Source organism: Aspergillus caelatus (assembly GCF_009193585.1).
Source record: "Aspergillus caelatus strain CBS 763.97 unplaced genomic scaffold BDV27scaffold_1, whole genome shotgun sequence".
In the NCBI taxonomy this organism is placed as follows: Eukaryota; Fungi; Ascomycota; class Eurotiomycetes; order Eurotiales; family Aspergillaceae; genus Aspergillus; species Aspergillus caelatus.
This window is the reverse complement of record NW_022475264.1, coordinates 24937-46912: the sequence shown is the minus strand read 5'-3', so window position 1 is coordinate 46912 and position 21976 is coordinate 24937. Positions and strand designations below refer to the sequence as shown.

Below are 21976 nucleotides of genomic sequence, written 5' to 3'. Positions count from 1 at the left end.
TGGGGCTGTATGTTTAGTTGTGGCCTTCTTGTTAGTGTATGATTAAAATGCATATTATTATATGAGATAACTAATACAAAATAATATGTCTACGATACATTATCCTACCTTTATATGTAATGTCGAGATCTTAGCACTCTCCACAAGAAGAAAAAGAGAAAAAATAATAAGAAAAATAATAAGAAAAATAATAAGAACAGGATGTATATAAATCAAGGACGATATAAACCCGTCTCGCCCGAGAGGTCGGATATCTCACCGGCCATAGTTTGGGATTCAACCAAACACCGGCTCATCCCGAACTGAAATTCCATAAACAGAGAATACATAAATTTGCGAGAAACCCTATTCTCATATTCTACTCACTGCTGAAATCCTTTACAAACAGAAACACACTCGTTGCTCAAAGTTCACCGTCTTTGGCGCCAAGCTTGTCGCATGGTTATCATCGGAAATCTTTTAGCGCAGGTTTTGGTCTTAACTGATGTGCTAATTAGGGTAGCCAGACGTTCGAATGCAATGATTTCGTCCTTGACATTAAGAGATTAATTGTTATCGGTCACTATTGCCATACTGGCATTTTCTTCTATCTGAAACCCTAAGCTTAGAATTGGCTTCAGTGTGACAGGGGGGGGGGGTCTACTAAATGATAGACAAGCTTCGGTCCATGGCACCAATCAAGATCCTGCCCACTTTGATGCGGGGTATTTAAATAAATACTGATAAAGAACATCGGTACCCATCTCAACACAAATCCAATTTCCTGCTCTGAAAGCCACGCTCGAAGATTCCCACACCCTCAAATCTAGCCATGACATCTCACATGGCGAATCCACCCACTGAGAGCCGCCTCTCAACACGCATCTCCCTCCGATGGCTCCCAGAACCCGCTTCCGAAACGACTGACACTATCGTCATGTCCGTGAAGGGTTGGTATGTCGACCTTCGCGTAGATAAGAAATCCGGTGACATTGACTGGGCAATTGCCGGTCAGCGGGTTGTGGATAGTAGCGACCCTCGTAAGTTCTGTTACTACATCCCAGGACTGCATGTATACTGACAATATCAGGCCGCGTGCAGTTTACCCATGAGATTGACTCCCATAACTCTTTTGATGACGTTGACTGTGGTACCTTTACTACGTTGCCGAATGGCGATGACCTGGAGACTGGATCTATGTCTCGTCCAGATCTGCCTGGGGCTCCGGTGACAGAATATGAGGAGGTCTGGCGGGAATTGAGCTTTAGAGAGGGTCCCGAGGGGCCGGGGAAAGGTGTTTCATGGGTTTTGGAATCGAGACATGATCTCGAAATTGAGGAAGGCGAGGAGGCGGAAGTTTCGAGGACATTTTTGGCGAAGATTTGGGGCACGTATTTGGTGGTGCAACAGAGGCAGGTATATGTGCGCTTAGTAGGTTCTAAGGATGTAGTGGTGAAGACAGGGCAGGGGGTTAGTGCTAGAAGAGAAGAGTGGGATTCAAGTGCTGCTGGCTGGTCAGCTAAGTATGTTCTTGGTCTTGAAGGCGACAGTTTGCCCAGCGCTCAAGACGTCGAGGTCAACGAACAGCTACGAACACCGGGTGGAACAATTTTGGTCAAAGGTCAGCCATATACAATCCGGTCATATGAAGAAAGTGTATAGTGCGCTGCGCTGTATTACTCTATATACTATGTACAAGGTCTATTTATGAGTGTTTGATTTACTGCTCGTTCACAAGCACGTAACGGTACCGGGCCTTGCCAGCGTCCATGTCCACGATGGCCTTGTTGGCATCCTTCATCGGCACCTCCTGAACCCATGACCTGACGTTCTTCTCAGCAGCCAGCTCGAGCATCTCTCGGATCTCGCTGGGGCTTCCAATCAAAGATCCTCCGAACTTGATTCTCTTGACGATCAGTGCGAAGGCGGGGATGGTAAGGGCACCGTCTTCGGGAGCACCCAGCTGCACGAAGTTACCACTGGGCTTGAGCATAGTGATATAGTCCATGATGGGCATCTTGGAGGAGGAGACGGTAGAAATGATCAAGTCCAAGCTGCGGGAGTTGTTCTTGGCCCAATCGGCGTCTTCGTCCGTTGCGATATAGGCATCTGCGCCAAGCTTGAGAGCATCTTCTTTCTTGTTGGCCTTGCGGGAAATCGCAACCACCTTATCGGCACCCAGAGCCTTGGCAAACATAATGCCGAAGTGGCCGAGTCCACCAACACCGATAATGCCGACCTTCTTTCCGGGACCGCAGCCGTTGTGACGAAGGGGGGAGTATGTGGTAATACCACCGCAAAGCATAGGAGCAGCCATCGCGGAGGGGATGGCATCGGGGATCTTAATAACAAAGCGAGAAGGCGAACGGTGATAGAGAGCATATCCACCATATGATTTGTCGCCGTTCCAGTGCTTGGAGTTGTAGGTACCGCCCATCAAGTTGGGGCAGTACTGCTCAAGCCCCGAGGCACATTCTTCACAGTCACCCTTGCGGCCCTGGCAGGAATCGTTCTGCGCACCAACACCGACGCGGTCGCCAACCTTGATGTTTCCTTCGGCCTGAGAGCCGACTCTAACTGCAACTCCGAGAATTTCGTGGCCGACACAGCAAGGGTACATCGTAGGTCCCTGGGAATGTTAGCAGCCGTGCTAATATTTTCCTCACAAAAGCTAAACATACCCATCCACTGCGCAAAGTGTGCAAATCTGAACCACAGACACCGGAATGTGTAATGCGGATATCAATATCGGTCTCTTCCCAAGCCTTAGGCTGGAACTCCTGCCAGACCATGTTGCCGTCAGCGGCCTTAGGGTCAAGGCCCATCCAACCTTCGAACTTGTAGTCGGTAGCGGCCATTGTATGCGGATTAAAGTTTAACTTTGCTCGGTTGTGTATATTCTATATTCTGTAGAGTCTCGATCGAATCTGGGGTGTTGATTCCTCGAAGGTCCTCGTGAAATTTATACAAAACAGATTGCCAGTGGCGGATGGTCTCGGCACTTCTCCGGAGTAGACAAATTCGAGAAAAAAGGATTAGAAGAGCTTAGAAATCCATTTTTAGGATGATCCACATTATTGAGGACTACTCCATAAGTCCATTATCTCCGCGATGACAGTGGAGTTATACTACCCGTTCCACGGTTGTGAAGCCATAGTGAGAAGGGTAATTTGCCGCTTGGCAGGGGCAAAACGAGGAACAAACCAACAGTAGATGACATCAACTCGGAATTTACGATTATACTAAGCCTTTTTCTATCCATGAGTTAAGCTGCAAAGTTGATGCATAAGCTGCATGCGCTCATGACGACGATGTTCTCCTTGGTGACTGAAATGGCTCATGGTGGGTCCATACCCACTATGTGGATCCTTGACCACAAAATTTCTTAAAAAGCAGAAAGTATGATTGGTTACCGAATATAAAACCCTTCTTCAGGCTTCTATTTCGGCTTCTAGCCCGGCACCTTCGCGTGCTAACGCTAACTCCGTACGTCTTTTGCGTGCTGCTTATGCCGCTCCACTTGGAATTAAAGATTACAAGATGCTTAACTCCAGGGCAACCAATCCCACTTCAAATAAGGTCGGAGACTTTTGGAGAAGTCGGCCTAATATTTGTACCAACGGCATTCAGAAGCTCGTTCCTTGATTGGCTGGTGTGGAATCGACTACGATGAGAGGGTGTTGTCTCTGCTACTATTCCACAAGCCAAATGAACAAATACTAGTATACGACAATTCATCCTATGACAGGCAAACTTATCCCATACTGTTTGTTCTGAAACCCCAGACTTCTAATTGCCGCATTCCGACGAAACGCACAGATCAAGGGCCGAGTTCTTCCAAAGATCATTCTTCAACATCACTTAACGCGACACGGGCATTCCATCATATATAGATCATTTACAACATAACCTATGCGGCGTCGGCATCCTCGCCTCTTACAGCAAAGATAAGTTTACAGATCTGATCCTTTGGCCGAGCGGAGATGATCTGATCATCAAGATCCATCGACGCAATCATATCCGGGGCGACCGACGACCGAAACCGAGAATACAGCTCTCGAAGCAGAACCTTCATTTCCACCATTGCAAGACTACATCTGTCAGTATAGAAGCACGGCTTTAGGTTTTGATTCACCTACTTCTTTCCAGTACACCCTCTCCCGCCTGTCCCAAACGAGAAGAACAATCGATTCCGGTCGTTGAAGCCCTTTTCTTCTAACCATCGTTCGGGGTTGAAGCGGTCCGGCTCAGGGAACACTTCTTCATTGAAACGGTGTACTGTATATGGCTGACAGCTGACAATAGTATTCTCTGGGATGAAGTATCCATCGATTGTCCTGCCACCACATGGGACGTACCGTGGAAAGGACATCGGAATTGGCGGTGTGCATCTCAAGGCTTCCTTTATGACAGCATCTAGATACGGCATTTTATCAAGTGGTGTATCATCGGATGCTGATAGCAGCTCCCTGTGAAGGCGATTCTGAAATTGTAAGTTCTGAGGCTGAGATAGTTCCCACATAAGAAAACAAAGGGCATCTCCGGTAGTGTCAATGCCAGCAGCCATATGGTCTTTGCATTCAGCGGCAACTTGCATGTGGTTCAGCGTCGAGCCTTTACGGGTGAGACGCGCGACTAAGCTGTGCTCGTCAGGGTGTTGTTGCCCGGCCATCTGTAAAACATAGGCGTCTGCTGTGGGAGCAGGACGGGGGTGTAGGCAGGATGGGAAGTATGGAGTTAGCCTGGGGAGGTAATAATGTAGAAGATTCTCTGCTATGGTCAGCTTCGTTTACGCTGAGAGCTAACCATTTGACATACTTTGGAGGCTTTGATGGTATGTCAACTCCTCCATCATCTCATAGTCCTTAGCATTATCTAACGACTTCAAGCCACCAGGGCTAAACATAAAATTTGTAACTCCATCTAGCGCATAGCAGTGCAAGAGGGACTAAAACTGTGAGTCGTAGTCACTATAGGTAACCGGAGTACTCACGTAGACGTTCACGCTTCCTTCAATGGCAGCACATCTCGATACGAAGGCCTGAGCTCGCTCCTTGATGGCGGACACATGCTTGTCGCGTACGATATTTGACATAGCGTATCTATCGGCCAATTCCCGCTTTCGATGACTATGCTGCACATTGTTAGTTGCGATGATCTCTATTTAGATAGGTGAGCTAACCCCTTGCTTCTCGAGCGTAGAGAACATGGTTCTTTACTTGTCAGCTTGGTTGTCTTTTTATTGCCTAGTGATGTTATACTTAATGCCATATTGTCGGAATAAATCATAATATTCCGTCTTATCATAACCACTACCCCCGGATGCATAGATCTCTCGAATAGCATCTAGGGTAACAAACGAGACTTCGCTCGGTGCAAGGCGGACTACAGGGCCATACTTCTTATGTAGGTGATGAACGAAAAGACGTCTAGTCGCTGTGAATTCGTGGTACTTCAGGCAGAAGCTGGTGAAATTCGTATACCACGGGCCGGGGATTTTGGCAAGTGGGGATGAAAGACGCTTGAAGAGATATAGTCCAAGAAGTAGGATACTGGATAGCCATAATGACCACATGTTGAATCAACGTTTCCCATAGACTGTGACTGGGATTTTGTCTTGGGAAATACCGATCTCTTCTCACAGCAAGTATATATGAAGACTAGTGATACGACCAACGTGATAGAATAACTCTACACCATCCGAAAAGGGAAGTTGGAAGAGATGCTACCCCAGGAAATCAGAAACTGTCCAATCCTTTATCTGATATCTGCATTAGTCCCTCAATGATAGGCGTTGGTTATCGTGCGGGGATGCTTTTTATCGGATCCTTCCGACTGATAAGCAAGTTGCGTCTCGGCACTGGAGTTTCTTTTAGTAAAAGATGAGTTGGACTTGAAATCTACTGCGGTATCAAAACCAAGATAATATTCAGAGCCAGCAAGCTAGTTCTATTTCTTTCACTATGCAGTGTGGAAAGTCGCACTAGTAATCGTTTTTCATATGTTGTGCCATGATATGTGGAAGGCTTTCAGTAGCAGTCACACTTTGTGGGTCCCAGTTCGTAAATTATCATCGATGACATCCTCGAGTGCCTTCCAACAAATTACCACGCTTTCTGCAGTGAAGTATATGTTGAGCTCTTCCTGAGACCTGTTGTCTCTATAAAAAGACTTCGCGGTTGGGATTGTCATTAAGAAGATGGCACAAAGTGTCCATCACGTCGTTCTAGTCTTATCGTCAATATGCTGCTGGACCCAAGAGATGCCGTAATGTGGGCATCCGGTTGGATGGACATAGGATCGCTTATTCTTAGAATAAACAGCCAGTTATCGCTTCGAGCACACGAAAAAAAAAAAAAATGCAACATGGGTGCTGACAATTCGTCCAACTTATGTTCGAAAAGGTCATCTGCGGCATGCAAGTATATTACAGAAGCTCAAGAGTTTTAATTCCTACCATTGTGTCTATAAAAGACAAAGAATTGAAAACAAGCATGAACATCTGTCGCTAGAGGTTTATTAGAAAGCTTGCGGGTGGCCATCTAACATGCCAGGTTTCCGGTAGGGAATAATGATCAAAAGAAGGCGTTGAAAGGTACACCAGATCTTGATCCTGCTCCGTTGGTCTATAGTGAGAAAATATTACAATGACATGATCTTAGTAGTGGAATAGGAGCCCGTTTGAAACAAAGCTCAGCGCTGTCGTGGATATGTCAAATATATGCTAACGAAGCCATGAGCCAAGGCTACTATTATAAATTCTCAGGAGACTCGTCGAAGGTATTTTTGTAATTTTAGCGCTCAACGATCATCTGGATCTCTCCATGCCAGAGATACTTATTCCCGTGATCTGCCTAAACCTCAACAGCACAACATTTACCCAAGATGGATATCTATTAAAGTGTGGGACAATCTTGGCCACTCACCAGTTACAAAAAATGGATCCATTGTGGGGACTTGCGTGTATATTGACTTCTGATTCGCCAAAAGTTAGACCCATGGATTACTAAGCTGTGGAGTATGGAAGTTGGTGTCTCCTGAGCTTCCTATTAATTGTTCTCGAGGACCAAGAGCTTATGCATATACTTAGCAGCTCACATACACATTGGGGCAACACTTTCCCTATTTTGTCCGCATATCTTGATAGCTGATAGACGCATAACAGAATGGTGTCTGAGGCGCCTAAGCGTGTTACTCTGCGCAGATCATGCCAAGCCTGCGTTCGGGGCAAGCGTCGTTGCGACCAACTCTGGCCGCGGTGTAGTCGGTGCCAGGCACGAGACAGTGACTGTGAATATATCAATATTCCATTGCCATCTAGACCCGACGCCTCCAATGTCAGTTCGCGGTCTGTACGCCGAGTAATACCCGTGTCCGCTCTGCCGATACACCGGCCGCTGCCGTTGGTGATTATGAAAGGATACGATCGGGAAATCATTTCGTTCCTTATAGCCGGAATGCGAAGCTTTCCGATCGAGTTCGCTGAAAATATGAAGACCCAGTTTATCCATCCAGACCTTTGTCAAAATCGCGAGGCTTCAACCGTGTATCAAAATGTTCAGTCACTTTGCAAACTGCATGCCCAAGCTAGTCAGGGGAACAACACCACGGCTCTTGCCCCTCTACTACAGCAGCACTGTGCAGAACTCCTTCGCAAGTCTGGTCATCCAGCTAGCTTCCAGGAGCTTCTCGCAATCATCCAATCGTTACTTATCCTCCAGTGCCTTCTCGTCCTCGATGAGAGAACCGATGATGGCCCCTATTCGGAAACAATCAGCACTATGCTCTCTAATGTTGGCCGGCGTCTCTGGCAGCAAGCTCCTATCCAACTCTCCCATACTCTGAGTCCACGGGAGGCATGGCTCTTCGCAGAGAGTGTTCGGCGGACAATCATCGTCGCGTTCATGTTGCGCAGCGTATATTCGCTACTAAAGAGAAACTACTCCGTCCGCACTCCGTTTGTCGACTCATTACCTTTCGATGTTCGCACCCCCCTGTGGGATACAGAACATGAGGACTGGGATGACACAACGCCTGTATCTTTAGAAAACATGGTTTCCTTGCAACAGTATTCGACATTGCTAGAGTCGGGTGCGGTCCATGGTATCTCGCCTTTCAGTGCTCTGATATTGGCTGCATGTAAAGGCAAAGCTGTTTCCGACGTACCTTACCCGCCTGTTACAGGTTACAAGACCTACTGAGAGCTAAGGCGAATGAACACTACTCATAGACATGGAACAAAGATTCGGCGTTGCTGAATGGTCTATCTCTAATTCACATCCAACAAGTCGATCGCTCATCGCAAGAATTGCTTGAGCAAACCCGCCAGCATCTCAGTCATCTGCTGATATATCCCTTGCCTCTGAACCTCGAACGCCTCAAAGATATCCTTGGCTGATCCGACCGGGATTTGTTCCTCGCCTTGGGTTAGCTTGGCCCACACTTCGTCGATGAATTCCTGCAGCGGCATTCCAATGAGATGGCCGTCTTTCAGATCCGGCTGGTGCTTTGCGTCGTGCAACTCGGTCTGCACAGCAGGCGGATATATCTCCAGCACCTTCACATTCCCGGGTCCGTCCTGCAGTTGCGTACGTAGGGCGAGGATGAAATGGTGCAGTGCGGCCTTTGAGGCACCGTAATTCGGACAGCGCATCATTGGAACAAGAGCCATTTGTGATGTGGTAAATGCAATGGCTGTCTGGGTTGGTTGTTTTTGCAGGTGTGGGAGGAATGCCTTAGTGAGACGAACTGCAGATGTATAGTTCGTGATCAATTCTTGGTCGAAAACGTCCAGATCGACGCTCTCGGGGTTTGCGAAATCAAATGGCCGCTGGATTCCGGAATTGATGAAGACACAGTCAAGGCCAGGGTTTTCAGAAATCACTTCTGAAGCAAACTGGGGAATCTTCGGTATGGGTTAGCTGGGCCCTTCATGGATCCAAAGCAAGGACAGGAAAGTTTAGGTTGGCGGCTTACTGCTTCAAGATTCATGACATCGAAAACTTTGGATTTGACCTTCTCACTGCCATACTCCTGGACGAACTCTTCCAAGTTCTCCTTCCTCCTCCCAGCAATGACAACCTGGGTACCATTTTGCACGAGCTTAGTAGCCAGTGCTTTGCCAATGCCTGATGTGGCACCGATCACGAGGACTTTTGTGTAAGGGAACGGCATAGTGGGGAGTACTTATGGAAATTAAGGATGGTTATTACAACTACAGCTCACACCGACATGCCTTTCCTCTTTTTATATCCAATTTCATGCACTTTGATGCCAATGTTATCGCCATCTGTAGCGGAGACTAAGCCTCTTTTGGACTTTTCTCATGGCCCACCACCTTTGCGGAGACTAGGCCAGATTAGGCAATCGACCTCGGCATCCATGATCATTCATTGGATCGACGGTGGCAATCATTCGATATCAAAACTTCGAGGTTGATTCATTTGTCAGAAACGGACTTAGGACATACCTGACCCTAAATCCTTGATCTTAGCTCTCGGAAGCTGTGCTTGGAGTAGTCTAGAGATACCACTATACAGTGCTCCTAGAGCGGAACGACAAGTATGGTCTTCCAATATTTGGGACATGGTAGTGCAGTCTCGTCAATTAGTGTTTAGCGCGCAGCTCCCAAAAACATACAAATTCTTATAGAGAAAAAAAAACTTAGCACTTATTACAGTCCTATGTCATTAGCTGTGCTGCAACTACCTCTCTTTATATAGGGTTTCGTTCTACATTTGTCTATAGAAGTAGTCCCAAACAGATATGGACATAGCATAATCTAAGTCAGGTACAAAGAAACAACACATAGCACGCCTGCATAAAAGAAACCAAATCCACAGAGCACCTACTACTCCCCCTTCTCACTCGGATAAACAGGGTCCTCCTCCAACTCAACCCCCCAAAACCTCCTCATCCTCTCCCCAAACAACTCATAACAAGCCCCCTTCCTCAAAACCTTCATCTCCCCGAAATCAAACAATATACTCGCCCTCCCATAAGTATGATACCGCTGCAACCCATAATCAACCACAATATCTGCCGCCTCCAAGATCCCCTCTTCGATATCCTCTACGCGAAACTTCTGTCCACCCCCAGTCACATTCGCACTCGACCCCACAAGCACCTTTCCCACCTCATAATGCAACCTCACAACCTCCAACAGAAGCGACCCTCCACCCACATGAATCGCCATATTCCCATCCTTAGTCGTCTTTTCCAACGTCTCAGCTGACATGCCCTGCAAAAGCGGATGGTCGGATCTATACGGCGCAACGACCCCAAGCGACATGTCTAAATCGTGCGTTAGGACCTTGGTGATATTGAATCTCTCCTCGGGGAGGATATGTAGCGCTTTGTGGACATCGTAGTTGCCGATTATGCCTTGTGTGTGTCCCGGACGACGCTTTTTCGCGTGAAAGGCGCGAGTGATGGCTTCGCTAGAGGAGGCGATCAGCCCGTAGCCTACCTCTGTGGGGACTATGGCTATGCCGCCTTCTTGGAGGGTTTGGAAGACTCTCTGTGCGTCGTTGTGGATGTTTGGGAGTGTGCCCGGGGTGGGGATTAGTTTGGTTTGGCGAGTCATTGTGGGTGAGTGGGCTATGGTATGGAGATTGTACATGGGATCGCGATGTAGTTTTATAATATTAGAGCAGGTGAGATAATAGGGTGGAGGGGCTGATCATCCACTCTGACACGTCAGCCCAAGTTGGGGTCCGTAAGGTTAGCACAGTCTTTATCCAGCTAAGCTTTTCATGGTGGTTTGGGTGCAGCCAATACGCGCATGTATAATCTTTTTATTTTTTAGATTCAAGATTTAGATATAGATTAGTCTAAAGCACGTATCTGAACGTCTTGTTGTCGATCTCTGTTTGATCCTAGTTCATTATCAGCTTTTGTGAAGTTCGCCCACCATGAACCGGGAAACCTTACCAGCATGCCCTTCTCAACACCATCGCTCTCATCGCTGTTCGAACCAAGAGCTTCCCGATCCCTCCGTTTATTCTCGAAATACATGTACAGGTAGAGGGCAATAATTGAAACCAGCTTCACCGCGTACCCAACCAACATACTGAACAACAGTTAGCATCGATAACTCCACATGACCACTCAGATTGGAAACTCACGCAACATAAGCACTATGATATCCCGGTGCCTCACTATCCTTGAATGTCTGCGGTCCAATGATATTTCCCACACAATACCCCGTGAACAGTAATGCCCCGGTCACCTGTTTCTTCGTGGACCCAGCAATGTTAGAACTCACGATCGTCAGACTCATACTGAATCCCAGTCCCTGGAAATAGCACAGCCAGAGCGCGACCAGTCGGCCCCATTTATTCGAGTCCGGAAGACCCACTAGGAGCCCAGATCCGATGATGCAAACTAGACAGGCGAATATCATGCACGCACTTCGAGAGTGGAATTTGCCGCTATATTTCGTCGCAATCATGCCGCCGAAGAGGAGGGTGAGGAACTGGACCGCTCCACCGGGGATCTGCAAATATTGCGTTCCGAGGGTATCGAAGCCGAAGGATCCGACAATGATGGAAGTGAACTGTTTTCCCGTTAATGACTGTTCGTGGGGCGGAATGAGAGGCTCGAGGCATGACATACACTCGTCAAGGCAGAGTTTGGAACTTGAGCACCAACAGCCATGATGAACAATAACCACGTCTTAGGATCTCTAGCTGCCTGCCACACTTGGTACCATTTGAAGTGGTGGTTCTTTACCCCTTGTCGGTTGATCGCGACGCGGTCGATAGCAATCGCTTTCTCGCGCTCGGTGAGGAATTTGGCCGTTGATGGGAGATCGGGGAGGAATAGGAGGGATACGACTCCGATGGCGAGTGATACCGCGCCGAAGATTAGGAATACGTACATCCATCGCGGGAGACCGCCCGTTATGTGCCCGATTGCGTAGCCGAGGAGGCTGTCGGTAAGCAGTTGGTCAGTCTTTCACTATCAATTAATTTCACGACTTTGGCAAAGACCTACCCTCCAAACATGGTGGCAATGCCATTGGTGCAGTAATATGTTTCGAGGCGCAGAGGCTGCTCGCTTGAAGTATACCAGATGCTCATCATAATGACGAATCCGGGGTTCACAACGGCTTCGGTGACTCCAAGGAGAAAGCGGTTCACTGCTATCCCGGCGAAGTTGTGACAAGCCGGCGTTGTCATCAACAGGCCTCCCCAAACTATATATATTAGCCATGTCGAGAATAATGCAGAGTAAGGAAACCCTACTGATGGTCGTTGTACTAAGGAACTTCCCAATTGGAAGTTTTTGAAGGGCTAACCCAGCTGGCCACTGCGCGACCAGATAGCCGAAATAGAAGATAGACCCTAGTCCCAGTCAGTCATGCCTAATTTACTGCGCAAGGAAAACCATACCTAGCCATGAATAGTCCTGACCTTCCAAATGTGTTCCTTGCTTCAAGCCGTAAACTGACGAGAAATTGAGACTGTTTTTGTCGAGATACTAGGAAGAATAAGCATTCAATCACGATTCGCCAATGCATCCTTCTTACCTGCAATAAGTATATAAGGAACAAAAGCGGCATTAACCTAAGGTCGATTTTCCGCAGAACCTTTTTGGCCTCTTCCGGTGTATATTCCAATTCACGAGCTTGTTGGTAAACATCATAGCTATCATCTCGCTCCGATGACCCTGCAGACGACAGAGGCGCCGACGAAACATTCGTCTCAAGATCCTTATTTGAGCCCATACTGCAAAGTCCCAAAATAACGACAAAAGCAAGACCACCTCGCGCACTCTTTCACCATTTTCACCAGCGAAAGGCCCAGCTTTTATAACCCATATCGCGAGACGACGCGAGTCAACGATGCGGGTCATGACCCCACAGATATGGTTCGATCATATCCATGTTGGGAAACGAGTATCGAGCATAGGTTTCAGACAGAGAAGAATATTATTTGCCGTTGAGAAATGCGCACGGCGCGGAGTGCTTGCTATTGAATGGATGGTTGGTGGTTTTGGTGTACCGTGCGAGCACGACATCGACCCCACGATTGCGTCTTCTCGGCAGTTGCTGATGGTGTCATAACTGCAGTGTCGCTCGGGAAAAGTCCGATAATCTAATATGTTCTGGAGATTATTATTCGCTATTAAGCAAGACCAGATTATGCATCTTGCCGTGAGGAAAGTAGGTTTGGCCGACAGACAGGGAGTCGGGGTTGCCGTTATATATGGCTTTTCCTAATTAGGAATGATATTGGGCTGCCTGCCTGCCATCTACCCCAAATTATCTTAACTCTAATATCAAATTAAATAATGGAATTATTCACCAATTCTATATCATTCTAGACAGGTATACCTCTATTTAAATCATCCTCCGCCCGTAGATAATCAACAAATTGTCGCATTGAACGGTACGATGCGTATGTACTGCGTTGATCCATCAGTGAACCGCCAACAGCAGTATATTGTACCATCTTAATCACAAACATAGAGATAAAGAATAGTGATCAGAATTTAGGTAGTAGACAATAGTCAGCTCCTTTTATTTTCCGTTTCTTTTTTAAAAAAAAAAATAAAAAATAAAAAAATAAATAAATGAAAAAACCCTCCATCTTTTCCCTTGATATCGCCTGGCAAGTCATCCATTCGTAAAGACATTGAGCTGATAATCGTATTAGATTTCAGACATTAAGTTCTAAGCCCAGCCCAGATATTCCCTGAGCCGTCTACATCAAGCATGTAAGGATAGTAATAACTCTCATGTGACATATACATTAGACGTAACTACATATACAAAGCGTCGTATAATACATGTGATATAAGTGATAAGTACATCCGAGAAGAGACCGTGCCACTATACATATTAGGCCTCTAAACCATTATAGCATAGTCCCTGGGCGAAGTATAAAAGCAAATTAATCACCGGAGATGGGGTAGCCAGGCGTCTTCGTGGACTAATCACCCAAATATTACTCTCTGTGTTCACAGAACAGCAGCGGCCAAGGCCACGACAGCACCACCGAACAGCATACCGGCATCTCCAGTAATCTGGGGCATACCACCGGTGCTGACAGCTGAAGAGCTGGAGCTCGAGCCCGAAGAGGAAGTAGAAGATTTCGAAGAAGTCTGGGCCGCTGAGGTAGTGGCCTTACTGCCCGACTCGGCCGTCGTGGTAGCCGAAGCGGTCGCGGTCGCAGCCACGCTGGTAACAGATCCAGCGGTGATCGTTACCGGTACGAAGGCCATTTCGCTCTGCTGAATAGTTGAGATAGTAGTTCCCGGGAAGTTGGCCTCAGGCCCACCGGCAATTTCAGTGCAAACGGCAGAGGTCGTTCCGGCCACGGAGCAGTTGACGGTGTAGAAACTGTTAGATGAGTCGGGTTAGCCGGGGTCTCAGCGGACTGTGTTATGTGTAGGAACAAGGAAACGCACAAGTCCGGCTTTTCATTCAGCTCTATGATAGTCGTCGGCGACGCAGCTGTGAGAGTGAGACCAGGCCCTAAGCCACAATCATAGTCATCGTCATCGTCATCGCTCACGCTCACGGTCGGCCTCGGAGCACAAGTAATACTATAGGTTGTCGCAGTGGCATCCTATTTTGCATGTTAGCTCATGCGATAGATTGATAGAGCCGCGCGGCCAAAGGATCGTCCGATCGTCATTCTGTGGGGAACTGACATTCCCAACGATAGAAGCTTCCAAGTGTTGTGGGTCTAAGCCAAGGAGAAACATAGAAGTCACGCTGGAACTCGCTGAGATGAGGCCAGCCATCGCCAGGCCCATAAGCAGTTTCACGGCCATGGTAGTTTAAGTGATAGACAGTTATTTCTTCGGGTGGTCAAATTGTAAACACGGAGAAAGAAAGGGGTTCAGAGTAATTTGGTGGTTTAAGTATTTGAAAAGTCGTGTCTGTCGTTTTATCCTCGGATTCAGGGCCAGGGGCAAAAAGAAAAACTCAAAAGCTTGTCTAACGTCTTTTCGGGTTAGAAGAGGGAACCTTTGGAAGACAAATTTAGGGATCGATTCAATCTAGGCCCCTTTAGCGACTTTTCTCCGACGTTGTTATTGGTGCCGGTCAAGATCCGCTAATAATTCAGGGAAATTAGTCCAGGATTAGGTAAACCCTGGGATAAATCTCCTGCTTTTGCCACTAAAAGAAGAACTGACAGTCAATACGTACTAAGTAAATGGTACCTGAGGGCCCACACATGATCCATGGGGCATCTTCGGTATTTGACCATAAGCTGAAACTAGACTAACCCTAAATTTGACAAACAACGAGTGGACTTCGGGACTTCGGAAGAAGAACGCAGATTGCAGGTAGAGACCATTGATCACACAAGCTAGTAGTAACCAGAACAAATCAACTTTCGCCTTTTGTAAGTCGGACACGGAGTATCACCAGAGTCTGTAGACCAATTGTCTGCGGTGCTCTCGCTCTCCACGCTGCTCTCACTCTTCACGCTGCTCTCACTCTCCACGCTGCTCTCACTCTCCACGCTGCTCTCACTCTTCACGCTGCTCTCACTCTCCACACTGCTCTCACTTTCCACACTGCTCTCCCTCTTCACACTGCTCTCCCTCTTCACACTGTTCTCCCTCTCCACACTGCTCTCACTCTTCACATCAATGTCCTCTTCAGCGTGGGAATAGGGTGAACGGTCGCAAATAGGAGCACATAGAATAGATAATGAACGGCGCCTTCTTTCCCATACCACTGTGGCCGGCGCAGCAAAAGGGTCACATACAAGTACAGTGCTGCGGCCAGACTCAGGGTTGAAATCTGGCACGAAGTAACAATATTCGAAATGCTGCTGGCCAGAAAGTTGAACACCATTATGGTCTTTCTTCCCGAAGAACGCCGAACACAAGTCTTGCAGAAACCCACATGGGAACATACGCATATGCGCTCGGAATCTCTTCTTCCCTGCACTGCACACCCACGAGTCCACTGCCATCCGACGTAGAGGGGAACCTGGAAGGGTGCTCTCGTAGGCATAGGCTACCGCGTCAGTTCCTATGGCCCCTCGATCAAGCCGCCTCTTGCAGAGCATTAACGCATCATTCTGCAGTGTAGGTATGTCGAGATGTTCTGCTAGAACCCACAGCTTGAACAGATCAAGGACTCGAAGAGGTTGATTCATGCAGACCCGGTTCCAATACAACCACCTGACAAATACTGCAAAGGTACTTGAATCTTCCGCTGGTAGGTGGATATGTTCTTGGATTTTATAAGCCATTGGACCGCTATAGAGGTCAGCAAAAGCTGGAGATAGTCCGCATAGCAATTCAATATGAACTTTGAAAGATGCTGGCGGAATTCCCACGTCAAGCTTCACGGCGGCGCCACGCATAAGACTGCAAAACAAAGTCACGGTTACGTTAGTACATATTAGTGATTTATGATGAAGGGCTAATACGCACTGCTTTCTTGTGCTGTTCGACATGGTGACTTAAAGCATGAGTTCAATTGATGATGAACTTGCAGAGTGAATTCACGTATTATGGCAAGATGGTGAGCCCCTGAAGAGGTATTTATGGATGCCGTTGCGCCCCGTTGTCTCTTTGTTTACTTGCCCCTTATCTTGGCGTTTATGTGTAACTACTAAGGCCGCTCCGCATTAGCATGGGCCACTATAGTCGCAGCCCTCGGAGATTATCAATAATGAATAAAGTGGCGCCGCCGTGAACTCGCACCCATCACTCATCTACAGGACAACAGCAGATCCAGCTTCTACATGGCGAGCTAGGTCATAAGAACATTCAAATAACAAAAACTACCAGTTATAACAGACAAAGGGACAAATAGATGAATACCACTGGCAAGCAGCTATCCCGAAAACCACGTGCTTTGCTTCCGAACTAATCTCTCGCATGGAGAAATTGCTTGCAAGCGAAGCACATACAGTCACTTGACATATATGCCCTTCCTCCATGTATCTTCAATCAGGTACAGGAGCAACCAAGGTAGTTATTGGTGCAGCGACCATTGCGACCATCGCAGCCATTTTCATTGCACTTCCCGGTATCCCTGCCACAGCCATATCCACATGGACAGCCCAGATATGGACCCTGTTTTCAACGTGCATCAGTTAGATCCATATCATCTCAATCATAGGGGGCGGGGTTTGGTTTACCGAAGTGCAGGTTATACGGTTCGAGCTAAGCTCGCCGTGGCAGTTGTTATCATAGCAGCTTAGAAATGCATATAATCTATAACAATGTAAAAGCTGAGTTGACACTGGACGTCAAGCTCTTTCAATCCAGACCGCCACAATACGCAGCCGGTCCTATACAGAATATGGATGTAACCCTATCGCTTACGTTACTCACAGCTACTTCGGTACTGCAGAATCCTTGCAGAAATCGGGGATATGTAAGCCACTATCACAATTATGATCATGGTGGGTTTTAAACGGGCAATATAAACCGTAGATATTATGCTAGTTCCCCGGATCTTGTTAACTTAGGCGCGAGCTCAGGCGCAGATTAAGGCACCCTACAAAAGTACGAATACAAGGCCAATGGGCTGTAGTTGATCTCATCCGTCCCGAGTCTATCAGCTTACTTGCCTCATCCGGCATAGCGAACTGCAGTGTAACTCCTCGGCCTATTATAGCAAGATACACCGCAGAACCTGTGCGGCTGAAGGCGTATATTAACATGATCATTGCTCAACTGGGGTTGTGGGGAAATAATGGCCAGAAGAAACCTGTGGCGTTAACTATATCATATATCATATGCAGTGTACGTCAGCCAGCCATAATTCGGTCATAAGTTGTTCTTCCTCGCCTGCTATAGTTCGCTTTCAACTTGACCAGATGCGCCATGAGAGGTGTTTTTCAAATCAGTATCACAGGTCCGATATACCCTAAGCCCCAGGCTATGAGACATGAAGGTCAGCTCTGATCCGTAGTAATCGGGCAAATCTCCAGGTTTCCTTGCACCTGCAAAAACTGGCTAGGTCCTTATTCACATGATCACTACAAGCCCCAATTTCAAAATTGTCAGTAAGCCTCGTAGACAGATGATGTAACAGGATGATAGCGTTCTGATCCCTGCGAAGCGATTGGCTCGTATCCAACTAACGTCCTATCCTATTCAGATAGAGAATCATTAGCTGGTTTCTATGTCGCCTTACGATGGGTCTTTGTGGAATACTAAGTACGAATAAATTCTCCCCGGTAGGTATAACAGCAAGTCAGACAGTTTCGATCCCGGTCCGAGAGTTCCAACATTTTGGGTCCTACATGACGGTTCGTGACGCTTGTTTCGACCGAGCCATCCCGAAGCGCCTCTGGAGCGATGATGGAATTACTCCATCAGCTCTAGGCTATGACAATTAGATATCCGACTTGGGGCGTTCCCGAGTCAATTGCGGTTGGTGCAGACTAGGTGTATGATGCCTCGATATTTGATAGTTGCCCATTTAGATACAAGATGCTGGGCGCGTACGAAGTGCAGACCAATCATAGGATCATTAACTAGTGGCAAAGGATATACTTGAGCGCCGTGGCACGCAACTGGTGATGTCATGGCAAGTGGAAAAGCCACAGCACGCGCGATGCGGGAGTTCCCATGGAGCTCTGAAGCTTAATGGCCGTGGGTACATCCATGGTAACAGGTGGGTATGGTTTGGCCGATCGGAATAATTATACAGTTTCCTCGCCAGGGTAGATCGTAGATTGGTATTATCTTATTCGTGACAAATTAAGTAGACTCATATACAAATGCTAAATCGAGAACTAACGCATCGCTAATCTAGTTGATCTTCACACGCACGCCTTGCGAACCAGGCTTTACGTGCGGTAAGAACATATCGCGATAACAATCCACAGAAGACCGATCTGTCTCAAACAGCTCAAAGTCGAAGTTCCGGAAGACATTCGCAAGAGTGAGGTACATCTCTGCATAGGCCAAGTTGATCCCGAGACAGGACCGAGTACCTTTACCGAAGGACACAAGGTAGCGTGTCAACTTCTTTCCATCGGGGGCAACGGGGTCACCAAGCCAGCGCTCGGGCCTGAACGTGAACGATTCGGGGAATATTTCTTCGTCGTGGGCGACAGAATAGTTGTCCATGCTGACTACGGTTCCAGGAGGGATCACATAGTTCTTGTATGTGAGGGTGATGTGGTCCGAAATACGGAACGCACGCTGGCTTACACCATAGGACATGCGGACACCTGGTAGGTGAAAGGGTCAGTGGCAGGTTACAGGCGCGCAAGGTATGGGGGGCTACGCACATTCTTGAATACAGGCGGTTAAGTAAGGAAGCTGTTCCAGGTCCGTTAATGACGGCATATTATTGGGATCTGGTATCGCAGATTTTAGTTCCTCTCGGAGACGCTGGTAGATGCTCGGTGTGTTTATAATGTGGAAGCCGGCCACCGACAGGGCATATCTTGTTGTATCGAAGCCTGCTCCGATCACTGTAATTGCTTCCTGTTGTAGGCGGGTCAAAGTGAGCTCTTCCGGGGGCAGATCAGAGTCGAGCAATGCATTGAAAACATTCATCTGCTCCGAGCCATTCCGTTTTTCCTTCTTAGACAGAATATCGGCAACTTGATCGGCCATTTCCTGCTTTCATGTTAGAAGCACTTCTCACTCGTCGTTTGCTGCCGCTCCGTTCAACGGAAAGACGGGCGCTGATTTGTAGATTACCTGGTTATAATTATTCACGGACTTCAAGCCTGGCTGCAGAGTCTCAACCAAACCCTGCGGTAGCGAATTGAAGATGGTGGCAATCCACGGGAATTGTGTGATCATATGGACTCCATCCAACAAGTCAAACAAGGCTTGAATGAAGGGCGATTTAAAATCCGGCGCCTCGAAGAAATTGTAGCCGCGATTAAGACAATAGCGGACAATGATGTCCGACGCAATGCATCCCATCATCCAGTCAAGCCGGAAGATCTTCCCCGTTCCTTGGTACTCCCGGCGTAGTCGGTCGCAGAGCTTCGTGATCTGCTCCTGCATCATCGGAACCGCATTGTTGATTGCACGCTTGGAAAAATACGGATTAAGAGCTGCACGACGGTGACGGTGAACTTCATGGTTATGTGTCGGGAATAAGCCATTGGCGTTGTTGAAACGGTGCTCGAGTTCTTTCGGTTTATCCCACGGTAATGACTGCGAGTACATCTCCTCAAAAAAGGAAGAATCCTGGATATGGATTTCGAATGGGCTTAAGCGAATAATTGGGCCTTGGGTGTCAAGTTAGTGTACGTCTTTTCTTCAGTACTACATACCCTAACCGACACAAGGAGGGGGGAGGGTGAGAAGGCCCATATCAAACTTACCATACTTCTCATGCAATTTCCGATAGTGGAACAAGTACTGTCCACCCGGAGATTTGAAGAACTCATAGTAAGTCTCATACCATTGAGTAAAAGCAGCGAGTTTAGGGCCTGGGAATTTTGCCAACGGGTGCAATGTAATGCGATACACCCCTAGCACCAGCACGTACAGCACGGCAGCCACCACCGTCGTCGCGCAGAGAGCCAGGGGCGACTCGATTGAGGGTTGAAGAACCGACACCAGATCTTGGATGAATCCCATGGTGCAGGGATTAGATGTTGTTTGAAGCCAAAGGGCTGTGGGATACTTTACTCCGCGCGTTTGGTAGCCATGGACCCGGCAGTCTGGCACCAGGAATTCTGCAGAAAAAAAAGAAAGCCATTGTCTCAAATATGACAGGCCCCTATTGTGGGTCTTGGCCGTGCGATCCTGCACAGGGTCGTTTAAGCGGAGAAGTAGACGGATTGTACGTTTTCGGCTACGGATGCGCAATGACTTTCACCGGGTTGCGTTTAGTTTCGGAGGTCTTGCCATATCGTCGAAGTTTCTTGTGAGTATGCCTTGGAAATTGGGGGGGACCCGCATCCTGCAGTACCAGGCGATTGGTACGATCAGTTGATAGTGCCGAGTCTCTAACTATTAGACCCACCACAGTAGCGAGAACACGGACGGCCAGGCCACCTATCACATCCCTGGGAATAATCCACCGGACGTTTCTCTATGGTTGCCAATTCAGTAAGCAGAGCGCGAAAATTCTCCCGCCCGATACTGTATTCGGTTCTGTGGCCAAGTTTTGCCCGTACATTTGTCCAGTTTTCTGTGCAGACCATCTGCGTCCTATCCAATATATGGCGTCAACATGCATTCTACCCGGCATAACACTTGAGTCCAACTTTCAATATTCCAATCTTCATATTCAACCGATCATGAGTAACCGTGGATTGAGAATTCGAGCTTTGGCCAAACGGCCACGGGATTGTTCCACGTAGCACGGCATCCGTCTCCATAAATGGCGTAACTTAAAAATGAGAGTCAAAGCGTTCGGACAGAGAAGTCCGGTAGTCTGTTAAATTTTGATACTCGATAGTGAGGATAGTGGCTGGCTGTTTCTGTGGTTGTAGATCCTACACCAGGTCTTGCAGCCCTCACGTGGGTGCCTCAAATACTAGTACGCGCATAAGTCAATTATCCTACATAGTATTGGATTTTACCGGTCATGTAGACTGAGGGTCGAGCCTTGATCTACTAAGCGAAAAAGTTTATTTCCTACCAACTTGCCAACGAGAATTATTCGTATTCTGTTGCAGCAGCGGTACCTTCCAGCTTGGCTAACTGGCGGTGGAAGGAGACTAGCCGACGAATAACGCCGTGGCGATTGTTTCCGAGGGACGATTCAAGGCATGGCTAGTAGTGTGCAATTATGTAGGACACCCGTTTTTGCTATAGTAAAGGTGGGCAAAGGGAATGCCACAAAAAAATGAAGAAGAAAAAAGAAAAGAAAAGTGGGCGCATAATATCAAATGCTGATATGCCGGGTTTCTAGCTAAATAGTTCATGCGAGATGGACACCATTTTACAGGGCAACCCAATGGGAATCAGAGCCGGTATGGTTAAGCCAACAGAGTAAATTCTGCAGACCAGGAAGGAAGTAAACGGTCTAGTTTAAAGGGTGTCATTTCGCGACAACCTTTTTTTTTTTTTTTTTTTCTTCTTC

At 47.5% G+C, this 21976-nt stretch overlaps 10 protein-coding genes across 10 annotated transcripts; 2 read left to right on the top strand and 8 right to left on the bottom strand.

The window, feature by feature from the left end:
* Positions 1-648: 648 nt before the first annotated feature.
* BDV27DRAFT_146 (uncharacterized protein) lies at positions 649-1688 on the top strand. The gene is made up of 2 exons (XM_032070500.1): positions 649-1019; positions 1070-1688. Exons 1-2 carry the CDS (start codon positions 812-814, stop codon positions 1639-1641), a joined length of 780 nt encoding a protein of 259 aa, XP_031933856.1. The 5' UTR covers positions 649-811; the 3' UTR covers positions 1642-1688.
* Positions 1689-1699: 11 nt separating this feature from the next.
* BDV27DRAFT_164960 (NAD(P)-dependent alcohol dehydrogenase) lies at positions 1700-2837 on the bottom strand (the record flags this gene model as incomplete). The annotated part of the gene is made up of 2 exons (XM_032073791.1): positions 1700-2608; positions 2661-2837. 2 exons carry the CDS (start codon positions 2835-2837, stop codon positions 1700-1702), a joined length of 1086 nt encoding a protein of 361 aa, XP_031933855.1.
* A 938-nt stretch (positions 2838-3775) lies between these two features.
* Positions 3776-5554, bottom strand: BDV27DRAFT_164958 (cytochrome P450; the record flags this gene model as incomplete). Its single annotated transcript, XM_032073790.1, has 5 exons — positions 3776-4070; positions 4119-4749; positions 4798-4927; positions 4973-5081; positions 5241-5554. 5 exons carry the CDS (start codon positions 5552-5554, stop codon positions 3890-3892), a joined length of 1365 nt encoding a protein of 454 aa, XP_031933854.1. The 3' UTR covers positions 3776-3889.
* A 1915-nt stretch (positions 5555-7469) lies between these two features.
* On the top strand, positions 7470-8180 carry BDV27DRAFT_140027 (uncharacterized protein; the record flags this gene model as incomplete). Its single annotated transcript, XM_032069572.1, has 1 exon — positions 7470-8180. The coding sequence occupies one exon, from the start codon at positions 7470-7472 to the stop codon at positions 8178-8180; it is 711 nt and encodes a 236-aa protein (XP_031933853.1).
* BDV27DRAFT_119032 (putative short-chain dehydrogenase/oxidoreductase) lies at positions 7925-9608 on the bottom strand. Its single transcript, XM_032064760.1, has 2 exons — positions 8956-9608; positions 7925-8884 (listed from the first exon to the last, which is right to left on the bottom strand). Exons 1-2 carry the CDS (start codon positions 9151-9153, stop codon positions 8276-8278), a joined length of 807 nt encoding a protein of 268 aa, XP_031933852.1. The 5' UTR covers positions 9154-9608; the 3' UTR covers positions 7925-8275.
* A 221-nt stretch (positions 9609-9829) lies between these two features.
* On the bottom strand, positions 9830-10564 carry BDV27DRAFT_164953 (uncharacterized protein; the record flags this gene model as incomplete). The annotated part of the gene is made up of 1 exon (XM_032073789.1): positions 9830-10564. One exon carries the CDS (start codon positions 10562-10564, stop codon positions 9830-9832), a length of 735 nt encoding a protein of 244 aa, XP_031933851.1.
* A 247-nt stretch (positions 10565-10811) lies between these two features.
* BDV27DRAFT_151624 (putative MFS transporter) lies at positions 10812-12709 on the bottom strand (the record flags this gene model as incomplete). Its single annotated transcript, XM_032071384.1, has 8 exons — positions 10812-10856; positions 10912-11050; positions 11106-11536; positions 11596-11911; positions 11977-12178; positions 12228-12326; positions 12375-12462; positions 12512-12709. The coding sequence occupies 8 exons, from the start codon at positions 12707-12709 to the stop codon at positions 10812-10814; spliced, it is 1518 nt and encodes a 505-aa protein (XP_031933850.1).
* A 1005-nt stretch (positions 12710-13714) lies between these two features.
* Positions 13715-14952, bottom strand: BDV27DRAFT_119027 (putative GPI anchored protein). Its single transcript, XM_032064759.1, has 3 exons — positions 14641-14952; positions 14395-14555; positions 13715-14326 (listed from the first exon to the last, which is right to left on the bottom strand). The coding sequence occupies exons 1-3, from the start codon at positions 14761-14763 to the stop codon at positions 13945-13947; spliced, it is 666 nt and encodes a 221-aa protein (XP_031933849.1). The 5' UTR covers positions 14764-14952; the 3' UTR covers positions 13715-13944.
* Positions 14953-15305: 353 nt separating this feature from the next.
* Positions 15306-16409, bottom strand: BDV27DRAFT_151622 (BTB/POZ domain-containing protein; the record flags this gene model as incomplete). The annotated part of the gene is made up of 2 exons (XM_032071383.1): positions 15306-16320; positions 16387-16409. 2 exons carry the CDS (start codon positions 16407-16409, stop codon positions 15306-15308), a joined length of 1038 nt encoding a protein of 345 aa, XP_031933848.1.
* A 2292-nt stretch (positions 16410-18701) lies between these two features.
* BDV27DRAFT_164949 (cytochrome P450) lies at positions 18702-20523 on the bottom strand (the record flags this gene model as incomplete). The annotated part of the gene is made up of 4 exons (XM_032073788.1): positions 18702-19148; positions 19209-19542; positions 19627-20168; positions 20265-20523. 4 exons carry the CDS (start codon positions 20521-20523, stop codon positions 18724-18726), a joined length of 1560 nt encoding a protein of 519 aa, XP_031933847.1. The 3' UTR covers positions 18702-18723.
* Between the last annotated feature and the right edge of the window lie 1453 nt (positions 20524-21976).

Coding starts and splice junctions, on each gene's coding strand:
- BDV27DRAFT_146 (XM_032070500.1), top strand. CDS start 812: ATGACATCTCACATGGCGAATCCACCCACTGAGAGCCGCCTCTCAACA. Junction 1,020..1,069: donor TGTGGATAGTAGCGACCCTC/GTAAGTTCTGTT, acceptor TGACAATATCAG/GCCGCGTGCAGTTTACCCAT.
- BDV27DRAFT_119027 (XM_032064759.1), bottom strand. CDS start 14,763: ATGGCCGTGAAACTGCTTATGGGCCTGGCGATGGCTGGCCTCATCTCA. Junction 14,556..14,640: donor AAGCTTCTATCGTTGGGAAT/GTCAGTTCCCCA, acceptor CATGCAAAATAG/GATGCCACTGCGACAACCTA. Junction 14,327..14,394: donor CTGAATGAAAAGCCGGACTT/GTGCGTTTCCTT, acceptor CTCATCTAACAG/TTTCTACACCGTCAACTGCT.
- BDV27DRAFT_119032 (XM_032064760.1), bottom strand. CDS start 9,153: ATGCCGTTCCCTTACACAAAAGTCCTCGTGATCGGTGCCACATCAGGC. Junction 8,885..8,955: donor ATGTCATGAATCTTGAAGCA/GTAAGCCGCCAA, acceptor CCCATACCGAAG/ATTCCCCAGTTTGCTTCAGA.